Consider the following 16169-nt stretch of genomic DNA (forward strand, 5'->3'; position numbering starts at 1 on the left):
CTCCCAGTGAACATACGTCATGCTCAGCACAGAACGAAACCACCAGCCATGTAAGTATTCCTCATGTCAAGAAAGGAAACAAAAGCAAGTTGACAGACCGGAAGGGCAATTTTCATTTCTTCTAAGATGGCCAGTCTACGTGAAGCTATCTTTTTGGTTACCTTGGTCACAGCTTTTGGAGAAAAGGTCACTGCGTCCACCACAGCGATGAGGTCACCTGGGAGGAGGCGATCGAAGTACTTCATGCAGACATCATAGGCATGCAGCCACTCTGGGGGGGACGCCGGGACTTGTTTAACGAGGTGAGGGTCTCCAGTCCAGAACAGCTTCTGTAACCAGATGGTGTATAGAGAGCTTGGGGAAAGCATGCAGCCATCCTTTCCAGGGATTTTGGGAACAAGTTTGGAAATGGATAAGATATTCTGACTTGAAAGGATTGGCTCCAACGCCTCAAGAGGATTCATGTTTTCATCAGTCAGCTTTTTGTAATCAAGACCTATTGGAAAGGCAAGAAAAAGAGAGAGTAGTTTATTCCAACATAAACACACAGGAACTTTCAAACCCACACAGGGCCTCTCTGCATGGCTGAATGAAGAGATTCAGTTCTAACAGACAGCTTCGTTTGTCACTGAGATGAAACTGAAAATCTGAGTTCCAATCCCTGCTTGCAGCTTGGCCAACTGTGCAGCCCTATATGCAAAACAGAAAAAGAGACACAGAAATACAGAACAGACTTTTGAACTTTGTGGGAGAATGTGAGGGTGGGATATTTCAAAAGAACAGCATGTATACTATCTATGGTGAAACAGATCACCAGCCCAGGTGGGATGCATGAGACAAGTGCTCCGGCCTGGTGCACTGGGAAGACCCAGAGGAATCGGGTGGAGAGGGAGGTGGGAGGGGGGATCGGGATTGGGAATACATGTTAATCCATGGCTGATTCATATCAATGTATGACAAAACCCACTGGAAAAAAATAAAAAAAGAAAAATTAAAAAAAAAAAAAAAAGAAAAAAAAAACAACTGTGCAGCCCTGAACAGGTCACTCTGTGAGTCCTAGCATCCTCATGTGTACCCTGGACTTGGCAACATCTCCTCAGTTCCTCAGTGCCCCATAGCACCTACATCCTCTCTAACAGTGCTCTCACCAAACTGCACCATGTTCATCTGTCATCCATCTGACATCTCATCAACTACCTAAAGGCAGGCATTGAACCTCCTTTTTCTCTGTGTCTGGTCCATGGTTGAATTCAGTTACTCAGTAAACCACTGATACACTGAAATAAATTCTCACAATCATTATGAATAGCAGATCAAAGTACCTTATAAATTATAAAGGCTTCCCAGGTGGCTCAGATGGTAAAGAATCTGCCTGCAAAGCAGGAGACCCGGGTTCAGTAAATTATAAAATTTCATACAGATTTGAGAGATTTTAATGTAGTTAACTTCTTTTCTTTTTTTTCCCTTTTTCTTTCCCCACCTTTAATTGCATACCTTCTGGTTAACCTGTTAGTTACGAGCATAAAGATAAACAGACACCATTCTACAGATTTCCACAATTCATTAAAGATTCAAAAGCTCTTAAAGGCTTCATACATTCCTTAAACACATAGGTTCCACTGAAGTAAAATTCTGCCTATTTTAAAGTGTCTCAAGCTTGTCATTTATATAGATAAAATATAAACAATGGGAGTAGAGGAAAAAAGACCTCAGAAACTTTGGATTTTAATACCAGGCCTTCTGTAAGTCACTGTGTGACCTAACTTTCTCTAGTATTTAAGTCTCTCAACAATAAGTAAAGGAGCTGGAGAGATGATAACTAAAGTCAACTAGCATCATAATACTGTGGTTTCACAGTTATGCCAGCCACGGTGGAGGAACACGACCATGTACCGAAAATGAAGTCCGAGACTGAATTTAAAGAACGAATTCAGGCAGGAAGATGATCGTCTTACCTGATGCCACTACCTTAAATTTCTTCAGTAGCCGAACATGGGTTTCCGGTTTAATGGCGTAGTTCCCGAGACCCGAGCAGCCACAGCTCTCCAGCAGAGTGAAATAGTACAGCAGCCTTTCGTGATCAAAGCCGCCGATCGTGGGGTAAATATACTTGACCATGTGCTTGTGAAAGCCTTCAGGGTCGGTCTTCAGTGTCTCAAAGAGATGAAGGGACTGGGCGCGGTTTTCAATTTCTGCTGTGGACAAGCTGAAATTAAGAGACAAATTATGTTAAGACTGGTAAGATTTGGTTCATTATTTTTTTTAAAAAGTGCCCTTTTTTTGGAAACCTAGGAAAAAAGGCTACTTCTCACAAATTCCTTCTTGCTGCCTAATCAAATACAGTAGTACTATTTGTCTCTGGTACAGGTGCAGATCATTTCCATTCCGAATGGTACTACAGGATTTTCACATTATCTCATGCGGGTCTAAAGTAACCCTAGAAAGTTATATTATTTCACATTTCTGCAGCAGAGAGCAGCCCAGTGTTTACTAGCTAGGAAATGAACCCAGATCTGTCACCTTCCACTATGCATTATTTATTCATGTCATAAGAAAAAATGTAAAATTTGAGCTTCATTATAGAAATGTAAACAAATTTATTATTTCAGGAATTTAGGAAAAAGGGAGGTGAAGAAAAACACCCAACTTTCTGGCGTAAATTTTATATCCAAGAGGCTAGAACTGACATTCAGGAGACATAACCTTGATACTGTGTTCAAACAGAATAACAATAGGAAAGAAGAGATACTTGCACTTGAATTGTCTGCACTTGAAGCCAGTTGAATAAAGCACATATCTTAATGTTTTAATCTTGACTTAGACGTTTTTGTAATGTAATTTATTAGAAGTTATTTAATGTCAAACTGTTGAAAACAATTTTAAAGGGTTTTGTTTGGTTAATCACTTTGTGTTAAATGGGTGATGGAGAGGGCTGAATTTTGGTATCATACTTTCCTCCGGACAGAACACAGTGCCTCCTGCCCAGTTTAATCCTGACACCCCACAAAGGAAGAGCTTCAAGCTTTCTAACTGTAAGAGGTCTTCAGGCAGCCCTGGGCTCTAATGGAAACACACAGCTTCCAGAGTTCATAGTAGCAGCAAAGAATGAACCTGGGAGCAGAGAATGAGACCTGGAGCATGAAGAGACCTCAAGCAGGATAAAAGTTAGGCTTTATATAGTTGAAAAGCAACTCCTCTGAAATATGACATTCTATTCACTGGAATTCCCTCTTTCAGAAAGTACCAAGACATGTTTTTGTTTTATGTAAATAAAGTCAATACACAATATACTTTAAAATCTGTATGAGGGTATGATAATACTTGGCATAAAGGCAGCAATCTATAAAGTCAAAATATCAAGCAATTCCAAAATGCTTTTTAAACTTCAACTTCAAGAGAAATCCTATTTTTCTATTAAGATACAATTCAAACATTTGCAAATTCTCTATAAAAATGTTCCTGGACTATAAAAATGCCCCACAGTTTCCTTCTATTCATAACATGCTTTAACTATTTACTAGTCTGCCTGTCCCACATAGACTATGTACACTTGATTGCAAAAATGACACCACATCTTCTTTAGCTTTAGCTTCTCAGCACCAAGCACCAGTGTGTGGTACAAAGGAAACACTCGACATGTACCTTATGAATGCCAAGTAGATGCGAGGAGGAACAAAAACTTAGGTGTCATCTACAGACAAGAGACCTGTGCTCAGCACCAGGGAGGGTATCAAGATTTACAACACAGAACTCTCAGCCAGCAGTATGAAAACCCAGTTGCATTCTAGATAATTAAACAACAATGCACAATAATGGTGTGGGCTAACAAAGGACATGCAATTATATCCCAATCAAAGGGAGAACCACTTGCAGACATAGAGAACAGAACTGTAGACAGAGCAGGGGAAGGAAAGGGTGGGATGAACTGAAAGAGTAGCACTGAAATATATATATATACCACATGTAAAATAGATGGCTAGTGGGAAAATGCCATATAGCACAAGGAGCTGAACCCAGTGCTCTGTGACAACCGAGGGGGTGGGAGGGAGGCGACATATGTATACTTATGGCTGATTTACACTGATGTGTGGCAGAAACCAACACAACACTGTAAAGCAATTACCCTTCAGTTAAAAAAAAATAAAAGGGTAAGGCCACTAAAGCTATAACTTCAGAGGAGGTAGATATCAATGAAACAGAAGGTTTATTGAAAGAAGTGCTTGAAGTGGGTATTGTAGAAAGGAATGAAGCAGAAATAACATGAATGAAAGTATCACGACGAGAGGGCACAAGGCCTGTACAGGAAAGAGTGAGTATAAATGGATGGCTAGTCCCAAACTCTTCTGGATCCTACAACTATTCAAAGTGTGCAAGGTCCCAGAAAGATAAAGACCAATACAGTATACTAATGCATATATATGGAATTTAGAAAGATGGTAATGATAACCCTATATGCAAAACAGAAAAAGAGACACAGATGTACAGAACAGACTTTTGGACTCTGTGGGAGAAGGCGACGGTGGGATGTTTCGAGAGAACAGCATCGAAACATGTATATTACCTAGGGTGAAACAGATCACCAGCCCAGGCTGGATGCATGAGACAAGTGCTCGGGCCTGGTGCACTGGGAAGACCCAGAGGGATCGGGTGGAGAGGGAGGTGGGAGGGGGGGATCGGGATGGGGAATAAGTGTAAATCTATGGCTGATTCATGTCAATGTATGACAAAAACCACTACAATACTGTAAAGTAATTAGCCTCCAACTAATAAAAAAAAAAAGTGTGCAAGGTCATCTCTGAAATACACAGGCAGGCCTCATTTTACTCTGCCTTTTGCTTTACTATACTTCACAGATACTTGAATTTTTTTTTTTTTAGACAAATGGAAGCTTGGTGGCACCCCTGCGTCATACAAGACGACTGGTGTCATCTTCCCAAGAGCGTTTGCTAACTTCGTGTCTCTGTGTCACATTTTGGTAATTCTCGCAATATTTCAAACTTTGTCATTATTATTATATTTGTTATGGTGATCTGTGATCTTTGATGTGACTATTGCAATTGTTTTGGAATTTTTAAGCAATAAAGTATCTTTTAATTAAGGTCTGCACGTTTTTTAGATGTAATTATTTTTGCACACTTAGACTACAATACAGTGTAAATGTAACTTTTATATGCACTGGGAAACAAAAACTCATGTACTAGCTTTATTGTGATATTGGCTTTATTGCAACGATCTGTAACCAAACCTGTAATATCTCCAAGGTATGCCTGTACTGTATACCCAGTGGTATATGAAAGTCACAGAATTTCTGATGTTCCTTTGTAATATGCTAAGTGAAGTCTGAAGACAATGTAGTAAAGAAGTAAATAGGAAGCTGTGTCATCCTGTTAAGATGATTCATACTCACAAAGATTTGCAAGCAGAAGAACATGCTTGATGGAAGAAGGAAAAGAGAAAAAACAACAAAGAACACCTTGCACTTGTTACACTGATAACTGTGTCAGACAAGTGGAATCTGGGTAATTAGCAACTTGAAAGTGAAACTGTTAGTTACTCCATCGTGTCCAACTCTTTGTGACCCCATGGACTGTAGCCCGTCAGGTTCCTCTGTCTGTGGGATTCTCCAGGCAAGAATACTGGAGTGGGTTGCCATCTCCTTCTCTAGATCTTCCCGACCCAGATCTCCTGTGCTGCAGGCAGATTCTTTACCATCTGAGTCACCATGCAAGCCCAATTACCAACTTACAGATGAGAAACTGTCATTAGAGACGAGTGGCCTGCCTAAGACCAAGTATCCAGTGGGGACTCTGTGTGGATGGGTCTGCTCACCTGGTCACAAAGTAGCCAGCAATTGATGGAGCTCCAGCAGCTGTACTGATAAACATTTCAAAAACAGGATTCCTTCTCTAACACAGACATTAGTTCTCTCTCCCAGTGGCAAAAACCTAAGAGTTCTCCTGTCATACTTCATTCCTATCACCTGATAAACAGAGTATCTAAGACAGACCCATTTACAAAATGGACAATGACTAAATCATAATAGCTTTAGCTCATCTATGTTTGACTTGATTCTGAATATAGTCTCTTTCAGTCAACATTACCGACCCCCTTCCCACCCACCTACTCTCCTGTGCCTGCAATTCAGTTTGCTCAACATGCAATTTTCCCTAATTATCTTGTCAAGAGAGATACTGGAATATCTTTACTGACACATGATAAATACGAAAACCTCCCTCTTCAGTAAATTACAAGGTACTAAGATCTTTTATAGATGCCAGTAATCGATAATCCATTTTAACAGTTCCATCGAAAGAAGCTGTTATCTTCCCTTTGGAACAAGAAATGAAATCTCTACTTAGAAAACAATTCCAAAGAACGCATTCAAGAAGAGTAGGAAGAAATACCATGTGGACTTTTCACTAATCAAATCAGTGGTTGCCCTTAAAAACTGTTTAAGTGCTTTTTCTAAGTTTTAGCTGTAAGGCAGCTCATTAACTTTCAGAGATTAACTACAGGAAGAAGCTAGCATTAGTTGTACTAAAGGCACAAGGAATAAATTATTGGTACTAATCCCACGATTAGGGGTTCTGTAATGGCTTCTGGTTGTCAATAACCCAAAAATGTGATTCAAGAACAGCATGAATTGAAAGGACTTATATTCGTATAGGGAAACAAGTTTATTCAAATGTATTATACTTTACTTAATCTGAGACTGAGTGATACACCATTCCATGAGTTGACTGTAAGGAGTACACAGAGGGGGCTGGAAGGAGAGAGGTGAGGGCTCCTGGGAAAGGCTGGAAGGAGCAGAGGGATGGGTGGGCCGAGGGGCCCTCCAAAGACTAACCCCAGTAGTATGAAGATACATCAACCCACATGAATGACCATGACCACGGGTGAACAGGCCCCCACCACTGACTCTTTCCACCACTGTGGAAAGAGACGATTCTACCCTTTAAATCACAGCTTCTCCAATGTGAGGAGGGAAACTCCTCCTCGATGTGAAGGAAACAGTCGAAGATATTTACCACACAAATGCCTCCAAAGGAACCTGATGGCACAGACCTGATCTGTAGCGCTGCCTGACAGCTGCATATGTGATTAAGTGAGGGAAATGGGGTGAAAAAATGATGGCCTTTTTCAGCTTCTCCAGCATGTTAGCCAAGTGCCTTCACAAACCACAAAATGAACTTTCACTCTGCAAGGTCACCTACGCACTTCATGAGAGGCTCAGTAATGAGGACCTCGGAGTCGACTTCTCATCACACTGGCACTTGGCAAGCTCCTCTGCGGAACGGTTTCTACGGATGGAGCGGTTATGCGGAAGGAAGGCCATGTGAACAGGCCTCGTCTCCTCCAGAAGGACAAGCCTGACCCCTTAAGCCTTCTCATTTCTCATAAATTGCCAACTCTGACTGGTTTATAGAGTCTCCTATTATTATTTCTCTACCAAAAATATTTTAAAGGATATTATAGCACAGACACAGCAATAGGCATCCTTTACTAAGCACTTCTTAGATAGCAAGTATGCTATCTCATTTAATTCTTATAAAGCAGGTATCTTATAATTGACATTCACATTGACCTGAAAAATAACTGTTCAAAAATCAGATCTGCAACCTTAGGTTGACAGCTGTCAGAGGGTGAGTTCAGTAAATCTGGCCTGTTTCCAGAATTAACAGCTGTTGTTGTTTAGTTGTTAAGTCATGTCTGACTCTTTTGCGACTCTGTGGGGTCAGGCCACCAGGCTCCTCTGTCCATGGGATTTCCCAGGTCCCAGGCAAGAATACTGGGGAGGGTTGCCATTTCCTTCTCTGGAGGATCTTCCCAACTCAGGGACTGAACCTGTGTCTCCTGCTTGGCAGGCAGATTCTTCCCCACTGAGCCACCAGGGAAGCCCAGACTTTAAAATAGCTACTTTTTTCACCCCTGAGCATCTACTACAACATGCCAGGTATTTTATATAAATATCTCAAAGCTTGAAGCAGTTTTGCAACATGGAGTGAGAATACTCATTTTGCAGAGGAGGAAACTCTAGGAGTAGAAGGATGAAACAACTTGCTCACCAAGGACACATTAGAAGGAAGTCACAGAGCTGTGGTGTGAATCCAGACCTGTAGTATTCAAAGACTGAGCACTTTTCACAAGATGAGAACAGGCTCCAGATGCATCTTTGTCTTACTACATTTTATGCCAGTAAAAGGAATTTTTTTCTTTACTATTTGGGGGAAAAGTAGCCTTAAGTATCGTAACACAGAAAGGAAGGTAGCAGATATATGAAAAGAATTGCCTCCATTTGGGTAATGGTAGCATTTAGTTCTTGGAGAAGGCAATGGTACCACACTCCAGTACTCTTGCCTGGAAAATCCCCTGGACGGAGGAGCCTGGTAGGCTGCAGTCCATGGGGTCGCTAAGAGTCGGACACGACTGAGCGCCTTCACTTTCACTTTTCACTTTCATGCATTGGAGAAGGAAATGGCAACCCACTCCAGTGTTCTTGCCTAGAGAATCCCAGGGACGGGGGAGCCTGCTGGGCTGCCGTCTATGGGGTCGCACAGAGTAGAACACGACTGAAGTGACTTAGCAGCAGCAGCAGCATTTAGTTCTTCCGTTTTTAGGATTAGTAGATTTTTTTCTTATGCACAAGGCAAATCACAGTTGTGATCAATATCATGGCCCTTTGGGCCAAAGAAAGATCAAAAGTTAATACATGGCTCAATTTTAAAAAATGGGTAAGATGTATGACCTGAATTTCTATAGTCAATCCTTCGACCCTGATATGGATTCTTCCTGGACTTGAATTTTTATTTACATAACTTTTCAATGTTACAACATACTTTCAAAAAGCTAAGCTGCTTTAAATCCCCCTTTTCACACACTAACTATTCTCACCCTAACTCTTCAACTAAGCCAAGAGATGAAAGCCAGAACTGAGAATTCTCTACATGGCACTCTGGACATCAGCCTATGAACAACAGAAACCCTCAGCTTCTGTTTCAACACAGGAATAGGTAGATACATTAGAGTTCATTGACTTCCTCACAGCTATAATGTGCTCTTGTCCATCCTTATATGTGAGACCACAGAGTCCTAGCAGACAATATACAACTGATTGTGCAAAACAGCACAGCACAGGCAGAGGCCCTTCTCAGCGTCTAAAGAGGTGGCACTGAACTGACCAGCTGAGATGAAGAGGTATCTCACTTGATCTCCGCCACCCAAGCAAGATCATGCAGATAATCAATCCCCTGGGTGATGGAAAAGCACATATCAGAGTGAAATGAAAGTGTAGGATGTGTGGCCTTCAGGTCTGCAGCTTAAATAAGAAGGAAGAGACTGAGGTTGTTCTCAAAGCTGACAGTCAAAGGTATCTCTGGCCCCTGTGTAATCCTCCTTTGCTCACTGGACTCCATTCACTCCAACCACCAAAGCTGTTCCTCTACTCAAAAATTCCAAGAATCCACTGTCCCAGAACTGGTTCCCTCTGCAAATGCCTTTTCTTCCTCTCTCCAAGAGTGATCTGTTTGTATCTCCTACGAGAGGTCTTTCCTATCTGCTTCTTGTGGGTTTCCTTTATGGTACTTCTTATGACTAGCAGTTTGTTTTTAGTTGTTAAGTGTGTGTGTGTGTGTGTGTGTGTGTGTGTGTGTGTGTGTGGTACTTCTTATGACTAGCAGTTTGTTTTTAGTTGTTAAGTGTGTGTGTGTGTGTGTGTGTGTCTGTGGTACTTCTTATGACTAGCAGTTTGTTTTTAGTTGTTAAGTGTGTGTGTGTGTGTGTGTGTGTGTGTGTGGTACTTCTTATGACTAGCAGTTTGTTTTTAGTTGGTGTGTGTGTGTGTGTGTGTGTGTGTGTGTGTATGTGTGTGTTTGTGTGTGGTGCGGGTCTCCCCAATTAGAATATACGCTCCATAAGGGTAAGGAGGAGTCCATTTTGTTCAACATTTAAATCTGTGCTCGAAATACAAAGGTACTAGTAAAAGAGATGATGATAATTCTTCATGAATAAACAAAGGCACTATTCCGCCAACTAGAAGCATCCTCTGCCATTTCAAAATGATCCCGTATCCAAAACTTAAAGACAGTGATGGAATCAGCAGAATTGACACGAGCAATAACAGGAATAATCTTGACAGACTGAATAGCCCTCTGGCTACACACCTGCCACAGATTTTCTCTAATCTTTACAACCACAACCAGGTGGGGATCATGGTCCTCATAACTAAGAAAACAGCAATGCAAGAGGATCAGGAGACTTGCTCAAGGCTACACAGTTGGGGTTATGGGAGCAGAGCTGGATCTTGAAATGTGGCCTGACTCCAAAGCCCACGGCCTCACACCAGGCCACACAGGCACTAGTAGTTAACGCCATCTCTAAGATGCACCAAAGTGCCTAGAACAGCCCAGAGATGAAGAGGGCTGTGAAGGCTGTGGTGAGCAAGAATCAGCCCTGAGTTCAGGAAGCTGAACGCGCCCAGCAGAGTCAGGGCCGGCCAGCTGGAGCTGACGGCAGGCACACGGACCCACAAAACCATCTCTGATATTGAAAACTACCAAGAAAAAGAAAGAAAATGAGAAGAAACAAGGGGAAAAGGAGACCAGGAACTCAAGTTTGGGTGTTTATGACAATTATCTCTTTCTTACAGGAGTGAAATTCCAGTAATCACTACCATTCATTAAGGATTGATCATGTGTCAGGTTCTGTAGGTTTGACATTTCACCATGAAATCATTTATGACTTAAGAATATAGGAGAATGAGTTTCCGAGAACTGAATTCTCCCATGCAGGCTGACACACAGCTGGCGAGACTATCAGGATGTACTCACGGTTTCTTGATCAGAAGCGTCTGCTTTAGTGTACAAGGCTGCCTCATCCACCTGTGTGCCTGCTTCTGTGTACACTGGCTGAGATGAGGAAATACCTCCAAATTCAACCAAGAGGAAGGAGAGGCAAAATTATAGAAAAATCAACTTCGGGGGCAAAGATGACTTTTTTAAAGGAATAGTAACACAAAAACTCTAAAATAAAGAACGTCTTTTTCTTGTAACTCCAATCTATTGACATCTTATTGGCATTGATTCAGCAAGTAAATACTGGGCAATTTCTACTGTATTAATGGCTGATCTTTAATACTCGTGTGACTAAGCTGGACTGAATAATATGGCAAATAACAGTCTTTTAAGTAAAGAACAGGGAGCACCAAACATCACTTGCTAAATCAACATTAGGTGTTTTGTTGCTCGTAAGTACTGACATCAGGAGATAATAATTTCCTGCTTTTGTAATTGCTGTGAATCTGCATAACCACACTGCGATCCGCTGTAACGATGCGCTGGGAACAGTCATGCACGTCACTGGATTGCCTGATAATTTATAATATACTCAGAGACCAATGGGGCATCCTGTTTGGACAGATATGACAACCTTTTATGGAACAGTCAATGAAAAGAGACATTTAATAAAATGCCAAAATTTTTTAAGCCAATATGCATTTTTTTAATAAACATTTATTTGAACATGTCTATGCCTCCAAAATGGTGAAGTTACTGCAATATTTATCACAGATTAATACTGTCACCCATGTAACAATTTCATAAATATTTAAGATGTAGATTGTGGAATTCCAGAAATATTAATAAAATTAAAGATGATAAGTTATAACAGGTCTTGACCATTCAACTGGGATGCTGGGAAAGATTGAAGGCAGGAGGAGAAGGAGACAACAGAGGATGAGATGGCTGGATGACATCACCGACTGCATGGACATGAGTGAGTAAGTTCCGGGAGCTGGTGATGGGCAGGGAATCCTGCGTGCTGCAGCCCGTGGGGTCACAAAGAGTCGGACACGACCGAGCAACTGAACTGAACTGACCATTCAACACTACCCCTCTTCTTTAAACCCTTTTGTCCCATAGCTTCCCTAGAACAACATTCCTCCCTCTCAATTGCTGATTTTGTCCCTTTTGCGGCAGCTCTTCCTCTTCCTAATTGTGGAAGGTCTTCAAAGTTTGTCTTAAGTCTTTCTCCTCTCTCATTCTACAATCACTCCCAAAGAATACCAGCAACATGGCTTATTTATCATCTGTGTGCCTATGACTCCCAAATTACTATCTCCAAACTCCACCTTTCCTTATGAATCCCAAATCTGTAAGACACACTGTCCACTTGATCTTTCGTCTTGGGAACTGCCACATGTATAACACTTCTATTCCTTTGCCTTTTCCTCACCCTCCCCTAACCGTGTATCCCTAACTAGTATCTTCTGTCTCAAATGATGTCATCATCCAATGGACTGAGCAAGTAAAGCCCTGGACATAATTTTTGACCCTCTTCCTTTCACTCACCTCCATAGCTAGTTTATCCTTATTATTTGACTTATTTAGTGCCATCTATTTCACTTTGCAGGTATCTCTGAAGCCCATTCTCATCATTCCTATACTTTCAAAACCCTACTCCAGGCTATGCTCACCCGTCCTATAGTCTATTACTATCATAATTCCCTAAACAGTCCATATATGTCTGCAATGGCCTCCCTAAAATCTTTCCTCAACATGGTGGCCACAATGATCTTACCAAAATGAAAACCTGATCATGTTACCTCTCTGTCTTATCAGAATCCTTAGGTACCTTCCTATCACTCTCAGGAAAGAGCCCGCAGCCCTAGATAGGGCCCACATGGTCTTGTTACAAGGTCTGGTTCCCCCCATCTCACATCATGCTCCACTGACTCTCAGGGCCTCATCTATTAGGCCTGCAGAAGTCAGGTTCCATCCTGTCAAGGGGCTTTTTACAGTCAACTGTCCTGCCTTCCTAGAAAATGCTTCCCATCTTCTCATAGTATATTCAACACTTAATTTTGAGTCAATAGTTATGACTCAGCTCAAGAGTTACTTCCTCAGGAAAGTCCTCCCTAACTATGCCAAATCCCCTAGTTGGGATCTCTTATACAGGGCCTGTCACAGTTTTAATTTCACACTTGCCTATGTCATTATTCAATTATGATCTGTCTCCTACCCTAGACTAAAAGTTCCAGGACAACCCAAATGTCTGCTTTTGTTCACAACTGTAACCCTAGGACCTAACACTATTTCTCGTACACAAGAGATTCTCAGTAAATATCTTTGAATCAATGAATAAAAAGTCTCAAATTCAGGATTATTATTACTGAAAACAAAAACTAAGACGATCCTTAGCATATTGGTGTCTAAAGAGATGTATGAAGAGAGATTGTACAGAGACCAGTCGACAACAGCTCAAAAGGAAAAGTGAAATTGAACAGCACAACTTCAAGATTCCTCTAAAACAGACTCTGAAAAAAGACATGGACATAAACTTACACGAGTCGCATGCTTACCCACTGTCTGTGAACAGGAACTCCAAATGGGTCATGAAAACCTCCCAACGGGAGACGCTGTAGCGCTGGGCCAGAGAAAGAGCGATGCTGTAGACATTTTCCTCCAGTGTCCTTCACAAATGTGCATCAACCACAGGGAAGGGAAAGAAGAGAAACACGTGACCTTAATCAGCAGAGAAAGCGTTCATTAGGACTGCTCTCCAGCTAAAGGGGATGTAGCCAGTGCAGACCCTCTTAAGACATTTCACAGTAATTCAGGAAAAGTACACCCAAGGGATTTTAACGCTCCTTCTTCATTGCGGTGTGTTGCAATTGACCCAGGAATCATCTAGATCAATGGACCTCAAACAAGGGTGACTCGGCACCCCTCAGGAAACATTTGACAATTTTGTCTGGAGACATTTTTTATTGTCATGGTGGGCGAGGAAAAGGAGAAAGAGGCTGGCATCTAGTGGGCAGAGGTCAGGGAGGCCGCTGACCAACCTACAATGCACAGAACAGCCTTCCTGTAACAAAGAATGACCCAGTCCAAAACGTACTGAGATCAAAAAATTATGGTCTAGATACCAGAGCCTACAGTGAAAAAAGAATACAAAGAAATGGATCCCTGACCCACAGGTAAATCTCAGAAAATCATAGTCAGTCACTCAATAAATTCTCATTTTCTACACTGGGCCAGCTATTGTGCCAGCTGCTTAAGATATCAAAACAACAAGATATTTCTTGACGAACTCACAGCCTAATGGAGTGTGTGAGGTATGAATCAGGCATCAAACAGAACGGGGGAATGTTAAAAGACTACAAAATACTGTGAGGATACAGATAAGAGAGTGAACAGGGATTAACTAAGCAGAGGTGGTAAATAGGGAGAAGAGACAAATGGACTTTTGATAGGAGTGTCACAACCATGAATGCACAGGGTCTTCAGGTCTGCTGAAGGACCTATACTTTATCCTACAGGCAATGGAGACTCAACGGTTCAAACCAGGGAATGATGTCATCAGATTTGAGAATCTCTACATATGTAAACAATTCTGGTCCAGAGCACCCACATAAAGGCCATTTTGGAGAGACAGTCACAAGACCCCAACTTTCCTGAAATAAAGGAAACATAAGGATGGAATTCTTCACTGGAAGGATGGTGGACAAAACCCACAGAAACGGGAATGAAATTCCTATTACCATCAAGTAATACTGCTAAGACTACATTTAGCCTCACTAAGGAAACTGAAATTTGTAAGTTGGATCATCCAGCAGCTGGCAAATGATTTCCATTCAAAGCCAAATAGTAAATCTTCCAGGCTTTACCACCATACGGTCTCAGAAGCATATTCTTCTATTGCTTTTTACTCTTGTTTTTCCAAAAACCTTTAAAAATGTAAGCCATTTTTAAAAAGGTAAAGCCATTCTATGCTCATAGACTATAGAAAAGAGATAAGGACTGAATTAAGTCTGCCAATACCTGGATTATTAGATAACTGTCATTAAAAATTATTTCTTAAACGATTTATTGAGTACTGACATCCACAGGATAGAATGAGAGTTTGTGGAGAACAGGGACCATTAGCGGTTCACCCTTCCTATTATGAGAGTCCGGGACAGCATCTGACACCAGGTGTGTGCCAAGTATTCACGTCTTTATTATCTGATAAAAGTGGGAAGAAACCAAAGTATATTCTGTTTTCCTCAAAGTCACCCTAGCCACTGAGACAGTAATAACTAAGATAATACGGACAAAAAAGGACAACTACAATGTATGCACAGAAAACAACGGCCATTAAAATGGACATACAATTAGTAAGAAAATAAAGAATGGCCACATTTGAAGGTAGAGCTGCAAAACAGAAGGAAGCAGGTTCTTCAAGAATTCTTTTGTGTGAGACGCTAAAATGCTGTCTCCAAATCAGAATTGCTAACTCAGAATACTCATAGATACTTTGAGATATTTTGAACAAGCCATCTAAAGACTGCGGTGTATATTTATAAGCAACAGATTGTGGAGAAGATTATATCATATATTTATCAAAAGCATATATTTGTCCTCTAGGATATGTTTCAAATAGCATGTGCTAGCTGGAAGCTTAAAAAAAAAAGACAAGACAAAGCCCTAGCAAAATGTAATTGATGATGTAAGGCATGCCTTATCTTGTCAACTTGTATCTGCATAATAACCTTCTTCTAATAAACCATAAACAATCTCACTCAGGATTACCAAATGCCCAAAGAAAAGCCCACTGGACTTGGCAATAGGAAGCCCAGGCTCAACTCCTGGCTCTGCAACCTTGAATAACGCTTTAAAGCTCTGTGCTTCTCACATTTCTCTTCTGAAAGTAAGGAGACTGGATTAAATTATCTCTTCAGTCACTTTCAAATTGGACATTAAATGAACCTAAGAAATTATGAACCTCCAGGAGAACAGAGGGGAAGAGAAAAAATAAAACTGTACATTTCTCTTAACTGAATTCTCCCATAGGTTGTCCCTACTATCTTTCTTTGATCTCCTTTTTCCCTGCCTCACTATAAAAAGAATTTGAATGTCTTCTCATAGGAAAAAAAGCCCAGGATAACATAAAGTACTATTAGAGTTCCAAAGCTATTTTGCTGCTTTAAGATTTAAGAATAATGATGAAAAATAGCAAAGACCACTGCCATAATCAAGACTGTCTTTGCTATTTTAAGGTACTTCTCTTGAGTGCGTGCTAAGTCACTTCAGTCATGTGTGATTCTTTGTGACCCCATGGACTGTAGCCCATCAGGCTCCTCTGTCCATGTGATTCTCCAGGCTAGAATACTGGAGTGGGTTGCCATGCACTAC

General features: G+C 41.1%; 1 protein-coding gene across 1 annotated transcript in view; it reads right to left on the reverse strand.

Annotated features, from left to right (window-relative positions):
• Window positions 1-16169, reverse strand: part of NBAS (NBAS subunit of NRZ tethering complex) — a 309213-nt gene that overhangs the window by 90504 nt on the left and 202540 nt on the right. Inside the window, exons 42-44 of the mRNA XM_043917136.1 lie at window positions 13355-13465; window positions 1956-2206; window positions 162-496 (exon numbers count right to left, since the gene is read on the reverse strand). Coding sequence (XP_043773071.1) covers window positions 162-496; window positions 1956-2206; window positions 13355-13465 — 697 coding nt within the window. The remainder of the gene's footprint in view (window positions 1-161; window positions 497-1955; window positions 2207-13354; window positions 13466-16169) is intronic.

This window comes from Cervus elaphus, chromosome 11, assembly GCF_910594005.1.
Source record: "Cervus elaphus chromosome 11, mCerEla1.1, whole genome shotgun sequence".
Taxonomy (NCBI): Eukaryota; Metazoa; Chordata; class Mammalia; order Artiodactyla; family Cervidae; genus Cervus; species Cervus elaphus.